Source organism: Schistocerca gregaria, chromosome 1 (genome assembly GCF_023897955.1).
Source record: "Schistocerca gregaria isolate iqSchGreg1 chromosome 1, iqSchGreg1.2, whole genome shotgun sequence".
Taxonomy (NCBI): Eukaryota; Metazoa; Arthropoda; class Insecta; order Orthoptera; family Acrididae; genus Schistocerca; species Schistocerca gregaria.
In genome coordinates, this window is record NC_064920.1 from 1,166,839,169 (window position 1) to 1,166,860,016 (window position 20,848).

Sequence of the window (20,848 nt, forward strand, 5' to 3'; positions counted from 1 at the left end):
TCCTTCCACCAACACTGGTCACAAGCATCTCCTATCCCAACAAAGGCAGGGCTATCTGTGAAATGAGTCATGTGATCTACAAGCTAAGCTGCAATCACTGTGCTGCAGTCTACAGGGGCTTGACAACCAATCCACATGAAAGGCCACCGACAAGCTATGGTCAAAAAACAGCTGGTCCACCCTGTTGCTGAGCACACTGCCCAACATGATGCTCTTCATTTCAATGACTGCTTCACAGCCTGTGCCATCTGGATCCTTCCCACCAGCTTTTCTAAGTTGTGCTGGTTGTGAAGATGCAAGCCGGGATATTTTCACTTCCCCTCTTGTTTTTCCATCTGCCTCTTTAAAATTCATTTTTTCAATTTTAACTAATTACCACTAACACAAGTGAGTGTAACCTACATTTTCATAAAAGAGTAAAACTGACCCTCAGATTTAAAGAATATAAAACCAGATCTAATTTTGTGCTTAGTTTTAGGTATGTAATTGATTTTCTAATTTATTTTGGCTATTCCTAGTTAGTCCCCCGCCCCCCCATAAACCATGCACCTTGCCGTTGGTGGGGAGGCTTGCGTGCCTCAGCGATACAGATAGCTGTACCGTAGATACAACCACAACGGAGGGGTATCTGTTGAGAGGCCAGACAAACGTGTGGTTCCTGAAGAGGGGCAGCAGCAATTTTAGTAGTTGCAAGGGCAACAGTCTGGATGACTGACTGATCTGGCCTTGTAACAATAACCAAAACGGCCTTGCTGTGCTGGTACTGTGAACAGCTGAAAGCAAGGGGAAACTACGGCCGTAATTTTTCCCAAGGGCATGCAGCTTTACTGTATGATTAAATGATGTTGGCATCCTCTTGGGTAAAATATTCCGGAGGTAAAATAGTCCCCCATTCGGATCTCCGGGTGGGGACTACTCAAGAGGATGTCGTTATCAGGAAAAAGAAAACTGGTGTTCTACGGATCAGAGCGTGGAATGTCAGATCCCTTAATCGGGCAGGTAGGTTAGAAAATTTAAAAAGGGAAATGGATAGGTTAAAGTTAGATATAGAGGGAATTAGTGAAGTTCGGTGGCAGGAGGAGCAAGACTTCTGGTCAGTTGACTACAGGGTTACAGACACAAAATCAAATAGGGGTAATGCAGGAGTAGGTTTAATAATGAATAGGAAAATAGGAATGCGGGTAAGCTACTACAAACAGCATAGTCAACGCATTATTGTGGCCAAGATAGATACGAAGCCCACACCTACTACAGTAATACAAGTTTATATGCCAACTAGCTCTGCAGATGATGAAGAAATGTATGATGAAATAAAATTAATTATTCAGATAGTGAAGGGAGGCGAAAATTTAATAGTCATGGGTGACTGAAATTTCAGTGTAGGAAAAAGGGAGAGAAGGAAACGTAGTAGGTGAATATGGATTGGGGCTAAGAAATGAAAGAGGAAGCTGTGTGGTAGAATTTTGCAAAAAGCACAACTTAATCATACCTAACACTTGGTTTAAGAATCATGAAAGTAGGTTGTATACATGAAAGAACCCCAGAGATACTAAAAGGTATCAGATAGATTATATCATGGTAAGACAGAGATTTAGGAACCAGGTTTTAAATTGTAAGACATTTCCAGGGGCAGATGTGGACTCTGGCCACATTCTATTGGTTATGACCTATAGATTAAAACTGAAGAAACTGCAAAAAGGTGGGAATTTAAGGAGATGGGACTTAGATAAACTGAAAGAACCAGAGGTTGTGCAGAGATTCAGGGAGGGCATAAGGGAACAATTAACAGGAATGGGGGAAAGAAATACAGTAGAAGAAGAATGGGTAGCTTTGAGGAATGAAGTAGTGAAGGCAGCAGAGTATCAAGTAGGTAAAAAGATGAGGGCTAGTAGAAATCCTTGGGTAACAGAAGAAATATTGAATTTAATTGATGAAAAGAGAAAATATAAAAATACAGTAAATGAAGCAGGCAAAAAGGAATACAAACGTCTCAAAAACGAGATTGACAGGAAGTGCAAAATGGCTCAGCAGGGATGGCTAGAGGACAAATGTGGGATGTAGAGGCTTATCTCACTAGGAGTAAGATAGATAGTGCCTACACAAAAATTAACGAGACCTTTGGAGATAAGAAAACCATTTGTATGAACATCAAGAGCTCAGATGGAAACCTAGTTCAAAGCAAAGAAGGGAAAGCAGAAAGGTGGAAGGAGTATATAGAGGGTCTATACAAGTGTGATGTACTTGAGTACAATATTATGGAAATGGAAGAGGATGTAGATGAAGATGAAATGGGAGATATGATACTGCGTGAAGAGTTTGACAGAGCACTGAAAGACCTGAGTCGAAACAAAGCCCCCGGAGTAGACAACATTCCATTGGAACAACTGACGGCCTTGGGAGAGCCAGTCCTGACAAAACTCTACCATCTAGTAAGCAAGATGTATGAAACAGGCTAAATACCCTCAGACTTCAAGAAGACTACAATAATTCCAATCCCAAAGAAAGCACGTGTTGACAGATGTGAAAATTACCGAACAATTAGTTTAATAAGCCACAGCTGCAAAATAGTAATGTGAATTTCTTTACAGACGAATGGAAAAACTAGTAGAAGCCGACCTCGGGGAAGATCAGTTTGGATTCCGTAGAAATACTGGAACACGTGAGGCAATACTTACCCTACGACTTATCTTAGAAGAAAGATTAAGGAAAGGCAAACCTACATTTCTAGCATTTCTAGACTTAGAGAAAGCTTTTGACAATGTTAACTGGCATACTCTCCTTCAAATTCTATAGGTGGCAGGGGTAAAATACAGGGAGCAAAAGGCTATTTACAATTTGTACAGAAAGCAGATGGCAATTATAACAGTCAAGGGACATGAAAGGGAAGCAGTAGTTGAGAAGAGAGTGAGACAGGGTTGTAGCCTCTCCCCGATGTTATTCAATCTGTATATTGAGCAAGCAGTAAAGGAAACAAAAGAAAAATTCGGAGTAGATATTAAAATCCATGGAGAAGAAATAAAAAATTTAAGCTTCGCCGATGACATTGTAATTCTGCCAGAGACAGCAAAGGACTTGCAAGAGCAGTTGAATGGAATGGACAGTGTCTTGATAGGAGGATATAAGATGAACATCAACAAAAGCAAAACGAGGATAACGGAATGTAGTCGAATTAAGTCGGATGATACTGAGGGAATTAGATTAGGAAATGAAACACTTAAAGTAGTAAAGGAGTTTTGCTATATGGGGAGCAAAATAACTGATGATGGTCTAAGTAGAGAGGATATAAAATGTAGACTGGCAATGGCAAGGAAAGCGTTACTGAAGAAGAGAAATTTGTTAACATCGAGTATAGATTTAAGTGTGAGGAAGTCTTTTCTGAAAGTATTTGTATGGAGTGTAGCCAAGTATGGAAGTGAAACATGGACAATAAATAATTTGGACAAGACGAGAGTAGAAGCTTTCAAAATGTGGTGCTACAGAAGAATGCTGAAGATTAGATGGGTAGATCACATAACTAATGAGGAAGTGTTGAATAGGATTGAGGAGAAGAGAAGTTTGTGGCACAACTTGACCAGAAGAAGGGATCGGTTGGTAGGACATGTTCTGAGGCATCAAGGGATCACCAATTTAGTATTGGAGGGCAGCGTGGAGGTTAAAAATCGTACAGGGAGACCAAAAGATGAATACACTAAACAGATTCAGAAGGATGTAGGTTGCAGTAGGTACTGGGAGATGAAGAAGCTTGCACAGGATAAGGTAGCGTGGAGAGCTGCATCAAACCAGTCTCAGGACTGAAGACCACAACAACAACAACAACAGCTAGTTAGTATCTTTTATTATAGGGCGAAATCAGTAATTGCTACGTAACTTAAATTCTACTGCTGATGTGTAAACAAAAATGAATTCTGTACAAGTTATAAACATTTGGGAGACCAAACAATGGCATTCTTAAAGGATCTATTTGGCTCTATTCGAAACCATGTTAGCAAAACTAGCCTTTCATTAATTACAAAGTAATTAACAGTTTTATCAAAAGTATTGTTTACATAACTATATATGTTAATTTCATCATTTAAACAAATAATTTGGCCTAACTCTTGCAGTAGAAAAAACAGTTAAAAAGAACCAATGTTTCGATGTATTCAGTTAATTTAATGAGTAAAGTTTTAATTGTAATTTCTGTAACTTTGACTTCAAACCTACTTCAGTACCTATTATTGTGATGATATGTAAGACCCCAATTTTGATCACGAGACAGTCAGTCCACGGCTGAGTTTCAGACGATAAAACTTTGTTGGTTAGAACGACAACAATGCATCAACTTAACAGTGAAATAAGTGTTACACCATGTGTTAAAGCAATACGAATGTCTGTTCACTTTATTTGAAAGACTGAACTGTGTGGTTAGTTTCTTTACTGCTCGTAGATGTTCAAGTATAAACTATTATAGCAGTATGTGAATGTTCGTCTGCAAACTATTAATGAGGATTATAGAAAGATAAGCAATATTGCATTGGTCATATAAATGTGTATATGGGGGGGTTGTTAAAAGTGCAAGTAAAAGACAGTGAAATGCAAATGTACATCTGACGGATACATCATTTACAGTAGACAGTACTTGCACTTCCACCCCCTATTTTTTCAGCAAGTACATCGACACCGAGGACAATCAAAGAAGAAGATAAAAAAGGTAAATGGCTACAAAGTGGGAACTCTACCTTTAATAAAAACCTACATTCCCATAACGCTCCTGGCCTCAACCTTCATCAGTCATTGTTCCTACTCATCTAGCCCTTCTCTGTTGCTATTCCAGCACTAAAAAGCCCTGTATTCCGCCAACACACCCACAGTCCTTTTACTTCTCTCCTTTTCTGCTACCCCCCCCCCCCCCCCCTCCCTGTAACTATCCAACTGCACCTAGCTGCTGTAGCCTCTCTCCACCTCGTCCCAGTATGCTCCCACGTGCAGCACTATACCATCCCCCAGCCCTATCCTGTATTCCCTCCCTCTCCCCTCCCCTAGCCTAGCCTCCTCCTTACCCCCACCACCTAGTTGCCTCTCCTATCATGGACTGCTGCTCACAGTCTGGCCTCAACAGCCAGAGACTGTGGTCATCTGTGTGTGTGTGTGTGGAGGATAAGGTTAAATTATAATGAGGTAGCACTTTTTTTATGAACAGTGACGGAGCTCTATAGTGTAGACAGACAATATGATGAGGTGCTTATGTATCTAACCTCTTGTCAGTTACAACAGACTGTGGGATAGTTTCTAATTCAAGCTTTTGCTTTGAGAAAGATACATGCATGGCCAGTTAAAGACAGCAGCACAAGGCAATCACTGGACGGTATTCTTTAGTGCCCAAAGGAACACGATTATATATCCCATATCAACTACACTCTTTTTCTTGATGCAGCAAACCAGAAGTGTGTCATAACCGAACACCATCTACCGAAGGCTCCATGAAGAAATGTAAGCACATCTTGATAAGTCATACATGTGCCAGTCATAATTTGTCACGGGACTTGTCTGTGATGTGAGATTGTCAATGTGTGCAACAGATTTCAGGTCAATGGAAGAGTCTCACTTTTGCTTCTTTTGCTTGCAGAGAGAGGGCAAATGTGTTTCAACTAGCCAACAAGCTTGAACTAAGTATTATTCATTGAACTTCAGTGAAAGAGATGTCTGCAAATGAGGTAATGTTTATGTGTGGCATGGTAGATCTTTAAATGAACCTCCATGTCATTCCACATGGGACAGTGACTGTGCACGTCTGTAACAAAAATATTCACTATGCTTATGGAAATCCTTATGCCAGAGCAATACCTTCTGGCATTGTCCTACAAGAAGATAATACTTGACCACACAGGCAACATGGTAAGCCAGCTAGATATCTCCAAAGGGCATAGATGGGATGTTCCCAAGAGGTACGCCCACCTTTGGTAAGCCAGCTAGATATCTCCAAAGGGCATAGATGGGATGTTCCCAAGAGGGACGCCCACCTTTAAAAGAAAATATTAATTTCCTGTTTACCACGTTTAACAGTGTAATAGATTGCTGAATGTGTACATGAGTGTTGCTGTTTGTGATAGATGAACTCCATACTTCCCTTGTGCAATGCCAAACTGACACATCACTTTGGAAAACTTCATATGCTCCCCACACCTTAAAATAAACCCTCTGTCAATAAAACTGCATTTTCACGTTTTACTTATATCACAACTAATGTTCACACTTCAGTTAGCTTTCATCACAAGGCACACTTAGCTTACACATGTAAATATTAAAATGAACAATCATCATCTAACTGCAGAATAAAAACTGCAACATTACATACATACTTCTTAATTGCTGATAGTTCCTTTGAACTGCTAAGGAGAATCAATGTGGAGTGGTATTACATGCAAAAACAAATCTCCCTCTCAATCCACTCATCATCATCAATTTTTTTCATAGACACGTGTATCTTTCTAACAAGCAAAAAGTGTGTTTTGAAATGTTGAAAAATCAACTTTTTTATTTTTACAACATTAATCTCACAGTAATGGTACACTATATTAAATTAAAGAACTGTTCAAGGTCTTCAAAATGACACCACAGTCATTTCTACAGCTTTAATTGTATTTATGCTCAAATTTATACCTTCTAGTTTTGGAAAATTGTTCAGTTTTTCATATTTTGAAACCTCAATCAAGTAATAGGCATGATCAAAAGATGTTAGAATTTGCAAGTTTAGTTACCTGCATGGTTACTGTTAAAAATCTGGTAAATATGAGACATCAAAGTCTAAAAGTAAGAAAAAGTATTTCTTTCCTTGACATTTTATGGACAGAGGGCAGTTATCTTCATTTCTAGTATCTTTTTCATTGTACCTTTCTGCCACTCAGTGCCACCTGTATGTATTGGGTAACAATCTGCCCTTTACATATTGTTGTTATCTTGATATCTATGTTGTCTCATCCTGCTACCTCAAGACAGACTATCTATGTATCTATGTTCGCCCCCAACCCCTCCCCTTGGGTTTCTGTGTGCTACACAGTTTTGGCCACATCAGAAAAGCCCTCAAGAGTGTGCTGACAGCAGCAATGCTAACCTTCCCTTTATACCAAATATCTACCATATAGTGACACTGGAGACATGGTCAAGTATGAAATACCAATCATGCAAGGAGCACATGTTCTTTATAGGAAAAAACTTTCTTTCAAAGGCCACTGTGTTTAACCAACACTGAATGCCATACACTCCAACAAGTAACATTCTTGTAAATCTTCTCCCTCATGAATTCTATCAGCTGTTTGTCACTCCTCACCCCACTGAGCTCCTGCCATCACATACAGGTCATTCGAATCTAGCACTTTCATTACCACCAATCTTGTACTCTCTTCTTTTTTCAGTCATCATCAGTCTATCAGTCTTCTGGCTGGTTTGATGCACCCCATCACAGATTCCTCTCCTGTGCCAACCTCTCCAGTTTTTACCCTGTTCAGCTCCCTCTAGTAGCAGGGAAGTTTATTCTCAAATGTCTTATCACAGGTCCTATCAGCCTAGCCCTTCTTGTTCTCATTGTTCTCCACATGTTACTTTGTTTCACGAATCTGTGGAAAGAACCTCCACAATTCCTTACCTCATCCGCCCACCTAATTTTCAATGTCTTTCTAAAGCACCACATCTCAAATGCTTCAATTATCTTCTGTTGCAGTTTTCTCATAGTCCATGATTCACTACCATATAATGATGTGCTCCAAACACACATTCTCAGAAATTGTTTAGTCAAATTATGGTCTATGTTTGACACTCTTAGACTTCTATTGCCCAGGAAAGCCCTCTTTGTGTGTGTTAGTATTCTTCTTATGCTTTTTTCCATCATGTATTATTTTTCTTCCAAGGTAGCAGAATTCCTCAACTTCAACTATTTTGTGATCACTATTTTGTTGTCAAGTTTCTTGCTCTTCTCATTTCTGCTACTTCTCATAAGTGTCTTTCTTTTTATTACTTTCAATCCACATTCTCTACTCATTACACTTTTCATTCGCTTCAATAGATCCTGCAATTTTCCTTGACATTCGCTGAGTATTGCAATCTCACCGGCGAATCTTATCATCAATATCCTCTCAACCTGAATTTTAATCCCATTCATGAACCTTTCTTTTATATTCATCATTGCTTCTTCAATGTATAAGACTGAACAGTAGGAACAAAAGACTGTATCCTTGTCTTATATCTTTTTTAATCTGAGCACTTTATTCTTGGTCTTCCAATCTTATTGCTACTTCTTGGATTTTGTACGTACTGTGTATCACCTGTCTTTACCTAAATCTTACTCCTTTTTTTCTCAGAATTTCTGATACCTTGCACCATTTTACATTGTCTAACACTTTTGGCAGGTCAACAGGTCCTATGAATGTGTAATGATTTTTCTTTAGTCTTGCTTTCATGATCAAGCACAGGTCAGGACTGCCTTTCTGGTGCCTTTATCTTTCCTAAAGCCAAACTGATCATCCTCTAACAGAACTTCTATTCCATTTTCCATTCTTTTGTGTGTTATTCTTTTCAGCAACTTGGATGCATGAATTGTTAATATGATTCAGCAACAGTTCTTGTATGTATCTACTCTTTCTATCTTCAGAATTGTGAAGATGCTATTTTTCTGAAAGTCTGATGGTATGTTGCCTGCCTCTAGATTCTACACACCAACTTTAATAATTGTTTGGTTGCCACTTCTTCCAATGATTTTAGAAATTCTGATGGAATGTTACCTATCCTTTCCGCCTTATTCAATCTCAAGGCTTCCAAAGCACTTTTAAATTCTGGCTAATATTGGACCCCATATCTCTTCTGTATCAACACAGGTTTCTTCAATCATGTCATCAGACGATTCCTCCCCCTCACAGAGGCCTTCAATTTTGTCATCATTTTGCTGATGGATTGCATGATAGTAGAATATCTTCCGTTTGCAGTGGCCCACAATCATATAGAAGCTTTTGAAAGGCATTTTCGCTGTCTGACTTAATTGTTCATTTATTTCACATGATTTTCATTTCAGGTTTGTTGTCATTCTCAAGTGCAAGTTACGGCCAGACTTATTTTAATATTTTAACATGCAGTTCATAATGGCTAAAAAGCCGAAATCATGATTGTGCGAAATACATGAACAATTAACAGTAAAATGGTGGAAATCTCTTTCAAAAATAAATAAAAATAGTAATTAAAAAATACTGGAATATGTCCATCTTCTTTTGATTTTGTGATCTGATATGGAGATTTCCAGAATTCAAAACTGTTTCCAAGTGCTCAATTTTTGCAACATTCAATGCGAGTCAAACTGTTCATACCATGCCTGCACAGGCTACTTCAATTCCCGTGATGTGAAACCAGCAATCACGGCAGTGAGCGGTATCAGTGTAGAACCAGGTCAAAGATACATTCTGTGGCAGGTCTGATGTGATTGTGTCTGCAATCGAGATGAGCAGCAGTGACACTGTGGAACCTTGGTTCATCCCACCTGTCACTGTGAAGCTGTAAAGCAGACTAGGCCACATGGACAACACAAGTGGTTTACTGTTTTCTTTACAGCATTTTAACCCAGAGAACAAGATGAATAGCCAATCTGTGGTCACAGAGAGTATATGAAAGAAGATGGTGTGGAACATGCCAAAATGCTCCTTAGTCTCCAGGAAAGACGTTTGCAAGAATATGTATTTCTCTATAATGTTTTTAAAATAGAAAGAAACATTCCACATGGGAAAAATATATTAAAAACAAAGATTCCAAGACTTAACAAGCCGGAAAGTGCCGGTAGATAGGCACAATAAAAAAAACACACACACACAAAATTTTGAGCTTTCGCAACCAGCGGTTGCTTTGTCAGGAAAGAGGGAAGGAGAAGGAAAGATGAAAGGATGTGAGTTTTAAGGGAGAGGGTAAGGAGTCATTCCAATCCCAGTAGCGAAAAGACTTACCTTAGGGGAAAAAAGGATAGGTATATACTCACACGCACACCCCGCGCGCGCGCGCACACGCACACGCACACACACACCCCCATACATATACAGACACAAGCAGACATAACCTCTTACAGAAGAACCCCAAAAGTGTCCCACTTGTGACAGGCTACTTCCCAGTACTGGATCAGACTCTGGATGTGGCTCTCCAGCAGGGATACCACTTCCTAAAATCCTGCCCCGAAATGAGATCCATCCTTCATGAAATCCTCCCCACTCCGCCAAGAGGGTCTTTCCGCCGTCCACCTAACCTTCGTGACCTCTTGGTTCATCCCTATGAAATCCCCAAACCACCTTCCCTACCCTCTGGCTCCTACCCTTGTAACTGCCCCTGGTGTAAAACCTGTCCCATGCACCCTCCCACCACCAACTACTCCAGTCCTGTAACCCAGAAGGTGTACACAATCAAAGGCAGAGCCACGTGTGAAAGCACCCACGTGATTTACCAACTGACCTGCCTACACTGTGACGCTTTCTATGTGGGAATGACCAGCAACAAACTGTCCATTCGCATGAATGGGTGCAGGCAGACAGTGTTTGTTGGTAATGAGGATCAGCCTGTGGCTAAACATGACTTGGTGCACGGCCAGCACATCTTGGCACAGTGTTACACCGTCCGGGTTATCTGGATACTTCCCACTAACACCAACCCATCTGAACTCCAGAGATGGAAACTTGCCCTTCAATATATCCTCTCTTCTCCTTATCCACCAGGCCTCAATCTCCGCTAATTTCAAGTTGCCGCCACTCATACCTCACCTGTCATTCAACATCATCTTTGCCTCTGCACTTCCGCCTCGACTGACATCTCTGCCCAAACTCTTTGCCTTTAAATATGTCTGTTTGTGTCTGTATATGTATGGATGTGTGTGTGTGTGTGTGTGTGTGTGTGTGTGTGTGTGTGTGTGTGTGTGTGTGTGTGTGTGTGTGAGTATATACCTATCCTTTTTTCCATCCTTTTTTCCCCTAAGGTAAGTCTTTCCGCTCCCGGGATTGGAATGACTCCTTACCCTCTCCCTTAAAACCCACATCCTTTCATGTTTCCTTCTCTTTCCCTCTTTCCTGACGAAGCAACCGCCGGTTGTGAAAGCTCAAAATTTTGTGTGTGTGTTTGGGTGTTTTTTATTGTGCCTGTCTACCGGCACTTTCCCACTTAGTAAGTCTTGGAATCTTTGTTTTTAATATATATTTAATTTTTTTCATTGACTTGACAGGCTGGAAAGTAGCATGAAATCATGGGGATCTGGGGGATGGTGTAGATGCAACTGGTGGCAATTCTTCAAAATATGTAATCAGCAATAGAGGAAGTGGATGGCAACCCACAGGCTTACGGTAGTTAAATACATTAAGTGTGACACGTTGAAACCTTTAATGTGGCTGTGTGAAATGATAGACAACAAGACAGTTGCCTGGAAAATGCATGTGTTCATGCCCTGGTCTTGCACACAATTTTACTATTCCTGGATGTCTCCCCTCTTTATATTTAGAATATACCATATTCCAAAATCAGTAAAAATGCATTTGTTCACGAATTCAATTTTTTTCCAAGGTTTATGTTGAAAATCTTCCTTACAAAAAGCAGCAGCCAACATCCTACCAAACATTCTCCAAATTGAATCTGCACTCTGATCAGGTGATCCTCTCTGTTAATGTGAACTAACACTGATTGTAGAAAAATGTATGGGAACCGTTAATGCTGGTATCTCTTCTAACCTGTTTCTTGTCTCCCAAGTCTGTGCTGTTGCCATAGCTATGTTTTATTCTTCCTTTTTTTCTACTCACATGATAGTATTATCAGCAGTACCACATTGGAATTAATTGTCTGATGCTATTTCCATTCTTGACCAACTGTATGCTTAACACTCTTCTTATTTCCTCTCCTCCCCCCCCCCCTTTCCCTCTGACTGCTGAAAAAATAAAAAAAAAAGCACAATGTTTACATCTTCTGAATACTTATGTTAGATTCTGATTTCTCTGACCAAACAAGGTACCTTCAAATTTTAAGTCTCATTTTTTTTCTTTCTTTTTTTTTCTTTCCCTGCTTTGTTCACAACATTTCTCTTCTTTTTTGATCTTGAGTAGCTTGTAGCCCACTATCGTCTTCCCACTAAACTCTGCTCCTCTTGTTCCTTTTTTCAGTACTTGCAACTAAGCCACTTACACGCCTCCTCTATCCCTTTGCTTATTTTTCTCCTCAAGCAGAAACTTACTGTTCTGGCATTTCAAGATTTACTGCCTATAGCTGCTACTGTCGGCTGTATAGCGACTTACAGCATGTCATGTTAGCTTGGTTTTCTTATGAACTATTGTTCTACTGGAGACTTCAAGGCCTAATTAGCCCTGTGTTAAACACCCCACCCGCCATATTCTGTTCGTTTTTGCTTAAATACCAAAGCATCACAGCTAAACAATTCCAGAGTTGTAAATGTTTTCCCTATTCATTTATTACCTTCCTCCATTAAGTACTGCACTTACAAGACTGATTACTTGTTTGAGTATACAATTATATATGCAGTATGACTACAGTAACTATAAGCTAATTTATTCATGCTAATGTCGGATACACTCCATGGCTGTCGATTGAACTGTTTGAATAAATACAGCAGCCAGTAACTTTTCTTATAATGCAATAATCGGCCGCATGGTGAATACTGTGCTGTACCAGTGAGGCTTGAAATGTTGGTGCTATGCACGTAGAAGTGGGGAAAAAAAGAGCCAACAATTACAGGACAAAAGACAGCTGAAGAATTCAAAATGCAGTCAATAAAAATTGTGTACTCACAAAGATATAAATTTATTATGTTAATTTAAGATCATTGAGAACCCAAAATGTGTCTTCACACAAATAGAACTATAGTAAAAGTGGCTTATGGCTCTATTTCTTCTAGTAATAAAGCAATAACACCTTAAAAAAATGCTAATTAAAAAATCAACAAACATACTTTGTAGGTGTAGTGTTAATTTTATGAGGTAATATCAAATTTTGACTTACAATTATCATCCACCAAATTACTTTTTTTGATGCAACGGTATATTCTTCCACAAGTTCCGCTAGATAATACAGTCCAGCAGCTGTAAAAATGAGATGTGATACATAATTCCTAATTTTCTACATACGTTCAAAATTTCATAGCCCTCATATTCATGAGAACATATTTTGTATGTTATAGTGTACACACATAACAACACAAAAACAACAATGCTGGACACAGAGAACAATTTATGCGAATACACTTACAAGTGAACAATTTATGTGAATACACTTATAAGAAGTTTACATTCATGCAGAGTTCAGCTAAGTGAGAATTGTAGCTGTGTCCTGAATGTGCAGCACAGTACCAGTTCTGGAGACAACTCAAGCAATTGACTGATTACATCCACTATCAGGCATCATCTGAAGTGAAACCTTTCACTGCAACCACCATCTGTCTGGGTCTTCTGTTACAAATACGTACATGTATCTTTTAACAGGCAGCAGTAGGGTTCATCAACAGACAGTGTAAGGAACTTCTTAATATAGAGTGTTTCAATTGGGGTTTTGTTTACTACAGTGGAGAACACTATTATGGCAATAGCCCGAACTAAGATTTACTATTTATAAGGCTAGCTCTTCGAACAGCAAGGACATTGTGGAACATTTTTTCTGTGTCGTTCTTAGGCAAAATACCACTAGAACAGACATGGGGAGAATGGTGGTCAATGAAAGAATTTGGTAAGTGACAACTATCTGTAATAGTTTCAAAGGTGACTCACCTGGCACATAACATTTCACAATGAAAATGATTGGTTCCAGTGGAAGCAGAGCCTGTGTTTAATAGTGTAACAGTCCCTCCAACAAGTTAGATGTAAAATAAGATGGACTGGGGACAACTTTCTGACAATCTTCAAGAGACACAGGAAAGAAAGGAAGGGTGTGTGGCAGGCAGCAGGTTCTGTGGACTATAGTAAGAAAAATTTTGTTTTGGGCATGACAAAGAACAGGTTGAAGTCTTAGCATTAGTTTACAGGTGTGCTAATTTCTATTTCTGAGCTTCAGCCAAAGTTCTAAGTTGCAGGAGTCAAAGCAAATAAAGAACATGGTATGCAGTCAAAGAGAAGGCAATGAGGAAGTAATTAGTCACAGGATAACTCTTCAATATATAGCAGATATAGCTGCCTTTTCAACGGATTGCAAGAAAAATGTCGAGAACCTTAACTTCGTCTATGTAATCTGGAGTTCAACACTGTGGTCAGTTAGGAAAACAGTGATAACCATACTGACTTAATACAGAAATCTAGATGGATTGACAAGGATTTAAGCCCCACTTCTTCCTAACAGAAAACCACTTTCTTGACTGTTGTACAGTTTTGCTCAGTACCAGTACATCTTGGAGAGGCACAAATATTGAATACATGAAACATGTCATCAGCATGAGAAACTTTTATTTCACTCCTAAGGTTATCTAGTTGGAAAAATGGGTTCACAACTTTTTAAAATTAGAAGCTAAAAGCTCCTCACACTAGCAGCTCTTACATTCAGAGAATAGGGGGAGGAGAATGAAAGAGTTATTGTGTGCTCAAAATATGTTACTCTTCTTACAAGAAAGTGACAGTGGCACACACTTACATACATACACACGCACGCACATACAGACAATGAGAAAGGTTGTGGAGTACACATGTAGACCAACTGCTCCTTCCATCACATAACTGAATGTGTTTTCTAGAATTATTATATATACCTAGTTCCAATCCTGTAACTACTTGTAAATCTCAGAGGGCTTAAGATTCGATGAGTGTTTTTTTTTTTTTCCCATTACCGGAGCTATCAGTCTTGTTCCAGTTTATTTAGTTTCAGCGTGCTTGAAGCAGTAGTTCATTTTTTCCCTTGGAATGAGAAAACACTCCTGCCTTTTATATTTTTAATTTGGACTCCGTTTAACATGTATCATCAAGTTAGCCACACCATTTTTCCTGTTATATTATCCAACTATTTCATATTTACATTTCTAATTTACTGGACTTAAAATAAAAAGTTCAGAGGCTATTTTGCTTCTTTTTTTTCCTTTCAGAACACAAGCAGTCCCACATAATGTGAAGCCCAGCTTAAAGCTGTACACCACTAAATGTGAGCGACTTCTTCATCTGGCGTGGTACTAATACCAAGGGACCATGCAACGAAGGGCGATTTTTTTATTTTCACTGATGGATGAACGCAAGACTCAGAGTTGTGCTTTGACTCCTTTTGGGTTGCTTCAATTAAAAACTTCCCTGTACATTAAAAACAGGCAGCATCCAAAATAAAAATCTTTCTTACACTTTATGAATATCTCTCACATCGTTTCCTAGTGTGTGTCCTTTGAGTTGATTTGCTTGGCAACTCATCTACTCAATCCATAAATAGTCCTACATCATCCCCATTGTCAAAGAAATGGGTCTCAAGTTACAAAAGCAAGCATTACTGCATCACCAATTTCAATAACTAGTTCTGCATGGTGAAAGGAAACACTGCACCTGCTAATAACCAAGAAAGTACAGATACATTATATTCATTCTGCAGACACTAGTTACTTCACTGGCAGACAGTAGTTCCAATAATTTAACCCCATGAAGATTCCACAAATATTCAATCTGTGGGCTGTTTCTAGATCTATCTAAACTATTTGATCTCGTGTGATATGATCAGTCATAGTCTGCTGCTTAGGAAAGTGCAAAGAAGTTTGCCTACAACTGACATAAGTCACACCTTTCTAGCATGCAACACATGGTAGAAATATGTCAAGAAAATAAGATCAAACAATGGGAAAAATATATTCAAAAACAAAGATTCCAAGACTTACCAAGCGGGAAAGCGCCGGCAGACAGGCACAATGAACAAAACACACAAACACACACACACACATTTACTAGCTTTCGCAACCGATGGTTGCTTCTTCAGGAAGGAGAGAAAAAGACGAAAGGATGTGGGTTTTAAGGGAGAGGGTTAGGAGTCATTCCAATCCCGGGAGCGGAAAGACTTCCCTTAGGGGGAAAAAAGGACAGGTGTACACTCGCGCGCGCGCACACACACACACACACACACACACACACACACACACACACACACACACACACACACACACACACATCCATCCGCACATACACAGGTTTGTGTGTTTTGTTCATTGTGCCTGTCTGCCGGCGCTTTCCCGCTTGGTAAGTCTTAGAATCTTTGTTTTTGAATATATTTTTCCCATGTGGAAGTTTCTTTCTATTTTATTTAGATCAAACAATGGAAAATACAAGATGGAATGTAACAATATTATGAAAAGGTAAGCTGCTGCTCACCATATAGCGGAGATGCTGAGTCGCAGACGAGGACAACAAAAAGACTGCGGTGCAATCCTAAATTCCTGGAACCCATAACACACATTGAAACTCTTGCCCTGCAGGAACTTGAGCAACATGCACAATGCCACCTCGAAATGTCCTCCTCCCTGCTCAAGTCCTATTCCTACCTTGGAGTACCACTGTCCACCACCTCTACAACAACCTCCAAACTTCCCCCACGTCCCCTCATATCTGACAAACCCAGTCTTACAGACCTACTACACTTACCCCACCCTCCAAAACTCCCTCCCACCAACGCACAGAATCCAGAACCTAAACTGACCCATAACACAGTAATGAACCTTTCCTCCAGAAGCCTTAGTCCCACAAAAAATCAGCCCATTCCAAAGGCCTCGCCTTTTGTCCCACTCCCAAATTCAACCATGCACACCTTGTCAAAGAGCTCCTCTCCTTCTCCCAGTCCCTACAGTGGAAACACTATTTTGCCATCAACTCTACCAATCAGACTCAACCAAACACCAATACTGAACACTGCCTAACTCAGTTCAGTCCTCCATCCAAGCATGATCCATCCCCTCTGCCCCCAAATCACTTCCTGTTAACTTTCCAGAATTTCCTAAATTCGAACCTTGCCTCACCATCATTCCCCAAATCCTTCAACATGCAAACCAACCTTACATCCACAGAAAGAACCACAGTCCACCATCTAAAAGCTGATCTTGGCCTTATAATCCTACCTGCTGACAGAGGCTTATTTACCGCTGTTTCAAACCGCAGGGATTACCTGGCAGAAGGACTCCGCCAGCTGTTGGATACTTGCACCTACAAACCTTGCCACAGTGACCCTACTCCAGAAATCCTGCAGGATCTCCAGCCTCTCCTCAAATCCTTAGGACCATCCCAGAACCTCTCCCCGGAGTCCATCTGTCTACTCACCTTTACCACTCACCACACTCCTACCTTCTACATACTTCCTAAAGTCCATAAACCTAACCACCCAGGACACCCCATTGGGGCTGGTTACTCTGTCCCCAATGAGAGAATCTCTGCTCTCATAGACCAACACCTTCAACCTATTACCCAGAACCTACCCTCCTATATAAAAAATACCAACCACCTCCTCCATCGACACTCCACAGTTCCTGTTCCTTTATCACAGGGTGCCCTGCTCGTCATTACTGATGCCATCTCCCTCTACACTAACATTCTAATGCCCGGGGCCTTACTGCTATTGAATAATACCTTTCCCAACACCCAATGGATTCCAAACCAACAACCTCCTTCCTAGTCACCATAACCAGCTACATTCTCACCCACAACTACTTCTCCTTTGAAGGCAATACCTACAAACAGATCCGGTGTACAGCCATTGGCACCCGCATGGCACCATCCTATGCCAACCTTTTCATGGGCCATCTAGAGGAATCCTCATTAAACACCCAGAATCCTAACCCTCCCCTCCATCTGGTTCAAATTTCTTTGCAATCTGTATTGAGGGTGAGGACACCCTATCCACATTCCTCCAAAACCTCAAAAACTTCTCCCCAATTTGCATCGCCTGGTCCTACTCAACCAAACAAGCCACCTTCCTAGATGTTGAACTCCGTCTCAAAAATGGCTACATCGGCACCTCCGTCCATATCAAACCTACTAACTACCAGCAATACCTCTATTTCGACAGCTGCTACCCGTTCCATACCAAGAAGTCCCTTCCACACAGCCCACCCCTCTGCGGGCGTCGCATCTGCAGTGATGAGCGGTCCCTCTCGAGATATACTGTGGGTCTCACTGAAGCATTCAGATGGTAATTGTCCTCCCAACCTTGTACACAATCAAATAGCATGTACCCTATCTTTCCAGTGTCCCACCACCTCCCAAGTACCACCGTCCAAGTCCAGCCAGAGGAGCAGTCAACTCGTAATTCAGTACCACCAGGGTTTCAACTACCTCTCGCAGCACCCTGCAATGAGAAATGTCCTGCCCACTATCCTTCCCACAACTTCCACAGTGGTATTCCGACGCCCACTGAACCTACGCAATACAGGTTGTTTCAAAAAGAATATATGTATTACAAAGTATTATTTTGTCCAAACTATTGATCACTGCACCTTGGTTCGGGTATTGGAGAAATGAATACATAGTTTAGTTTATATTAATAGCCGCTAGATGCCAGTTGTCTTCTGTCTTGCTTGGTAATTGTCATTGTAATATGCTTAAAACGGTTACTCTGCAGCAGAAATCATTTTGTGTTCTCGAGTTTGCAAAGTGCAATTCCGTGATTACAGTGCAAAGATGTTTCCGGCTGAGGTACCAAACTGATCCTCCAAATGGGTGGAACATTCAAAGATGGTATCGACAGTTTCTAGATACAGAACGTGTATCTAAAGGAAAGAGTCCTGGCTGTCCTCATGTTCATGAAGAAAATGTTGCACAAATTCAAACTGCTTTCCAACATAGTCCTTCAAAAGCAACTCGTCGTACCAGTCGGGAGTTACAACTACCTACAACAACACTTAGGCGTGTTTTGAGACGTCGGTTGGTTGTTACAAGCTCCGCATCCTGGTGACAAATGCAAATGTGTGGCATTTTGTAATGAGATTCTTTATGCTATTGACAATGATCACACTTTCGCACAACACACTGTGTTCAGTGATGAAGCGTCTTTCCACATTAGTGGTCAGTTAAGCAAACATATAATGTTCGAATTTGGAACCCACAGAACCCAAACGCAGCCATTGAATATGTATGAGATCCACCTAAAGTCAATGTGTTTTGTGTGATATCCCAATCATCAGTTTACGGCCCATTCTTCTTTGATGGCAACATGGTTAACGGTCGGCAGTATCTTGCTATGTTACAAAACTGGTTGTTTCTGAGGCTGCATGAAGGACAACTTCATTTTTCAACAAGATGGGGCAGGAGGAGGAAATTAGTGTTTAACGTCCCGTCGACAACTAGGTCATTAGAGACTGAGCACAAGCTCGAGTGAAGAAAGGATGGGGAAGCAAATCGGCCGTGCCATTTCAAAGGAACCATCCCGGCATTTGCCTGAAGCGATTTAGGGAAATCACGGAAAACCTAAATCAGGATGGCCAGAGACGGGATTGAACCGTCGTCCTCCAGAATGCGAGTCCGGTGTGCTAACCACTGCGCCACCTTGCTCGGTAAGATGGGGCACCCTCTCACTGTAGTTGCCAAGTGCGTGAATATCTGAATGAAACTCTACCGAACCATTGGATTTGTCATCAAGGAGCTGGCAACTTAGCATGTCTCAGATGGTCTCCACGGTCACCGGATTTGCCACCCTCTGACTTCTTCTTGTAGGGTTTCGTCAAAGACAATGTTTATATACCACCACTACCACAGAACCTGGAAGAGTTGAAGAACCGGATCCGTGCTGTCATAACATTAGTGAAGAAAGACATGCTTGCCCGAGTATGGGAGGTATTTGAGTTTCGATGTCATATTGTTCATGTCGCTGATGGAGGACATATTGAACATCGGTAATCTGAACTTGAGAGGTTTTCAAATATGTGTGTAAAGTTTCATATTCGTATGCCTTAAAGTTTAATAAATATATGAATTCAAAATACATATATTCTTTTTGAAACATGTTGTATACTAGTCCACCCTTACACAACCCCTGCTCCCAACGCCTTACCTCATGGCTCATACTCTTGTAATAGACCTAGATGCAAGACCTGCCCCATACATCCTCCCACCACCACCTACACCAGTTCGGTCACAAACATCACCTATCCCCACCAAAGGCAGGGCTACATGCTAAACCAGTCATGTGATCTACAAGGTAAGCTGCAACCACTGTGCTGCATTCTATGTGGGTATGACAACCAACAGGCTATTTGTCTGCATGAAACGCCACTGACAGTGGCCAAGAAACAAGTGGACCACCCTGTTGCTGAGCACATTTCCAAACATGAAATCCTTCGTTTCAATGACTGCTTTACAGCCTTAGCCATATGGACCCTTTGCACTAACTCCAGCTGTTCTGAATTGCGCAGGTGGGAACTTTTCCTGCAATACATCCTATGTTCCTGTAACCCTCCTGGACTCAACCTTCGTTAGTCACGGTCCTCACCCATCCAGCCCCTTCCCTGTCTCCATTCCAGCGCTACACAGCCATCACACCCTGTCTTATTAATTCTCTTCTTTTCTGCTAGTCCCCCTTCCCTTTCCACCTCCCCCCTGCCATTCATCTAACCTACAGCACTACACTGTCTGCCACCCCTATGATACTATACCTCCCCTCCCCACCCCAGCCTCCTCCTTACCCCTACCCAGTCGCCACTCCCATCATGCACCGGTGCTGCTGCTGCTGGTGGCAATGTGGTTTCAGTTGCCTGAGACTGCGGTCATGTGCATAAGTCACATTTGCATGCGCACACGTGTGTGTGAGTGTGTGTGTTTTCTATTTTTGACAAAGGCCTTACTAGCTGTAAGCCTATTTATTTGTTACAGTCTTTTGTTGTGCCTATCTGCGATACTGACCCTACGACTTGTCTTAGAAAATAGATTTAGGA

General features: G+C 40.9%; 1 protein-coding gene across 1 annotated transcript in view; it reads right to left on the minus strand.

Annotated features, from left to right (window-relative positions):
- The window catches only part of LOC126284192 (protein TEX261), a 56,046-nt gene that overhangs the window by 24,065 nt on the left and 11,133 nt on the right, over nucleotides 1-20,848 (minus strand). The window contains exon 2 of the mRNA XM_049982951.1: nucleotides 12,991-13,070. Within this exon, the coding sequence (XP_049838908.1) occupies nucleotides 12,991-13,070 (80 nt within the window). The remainder of the gene's footprint in view (nucleotides 1-12,990; nucleotides 13,071-20,848) is intronic.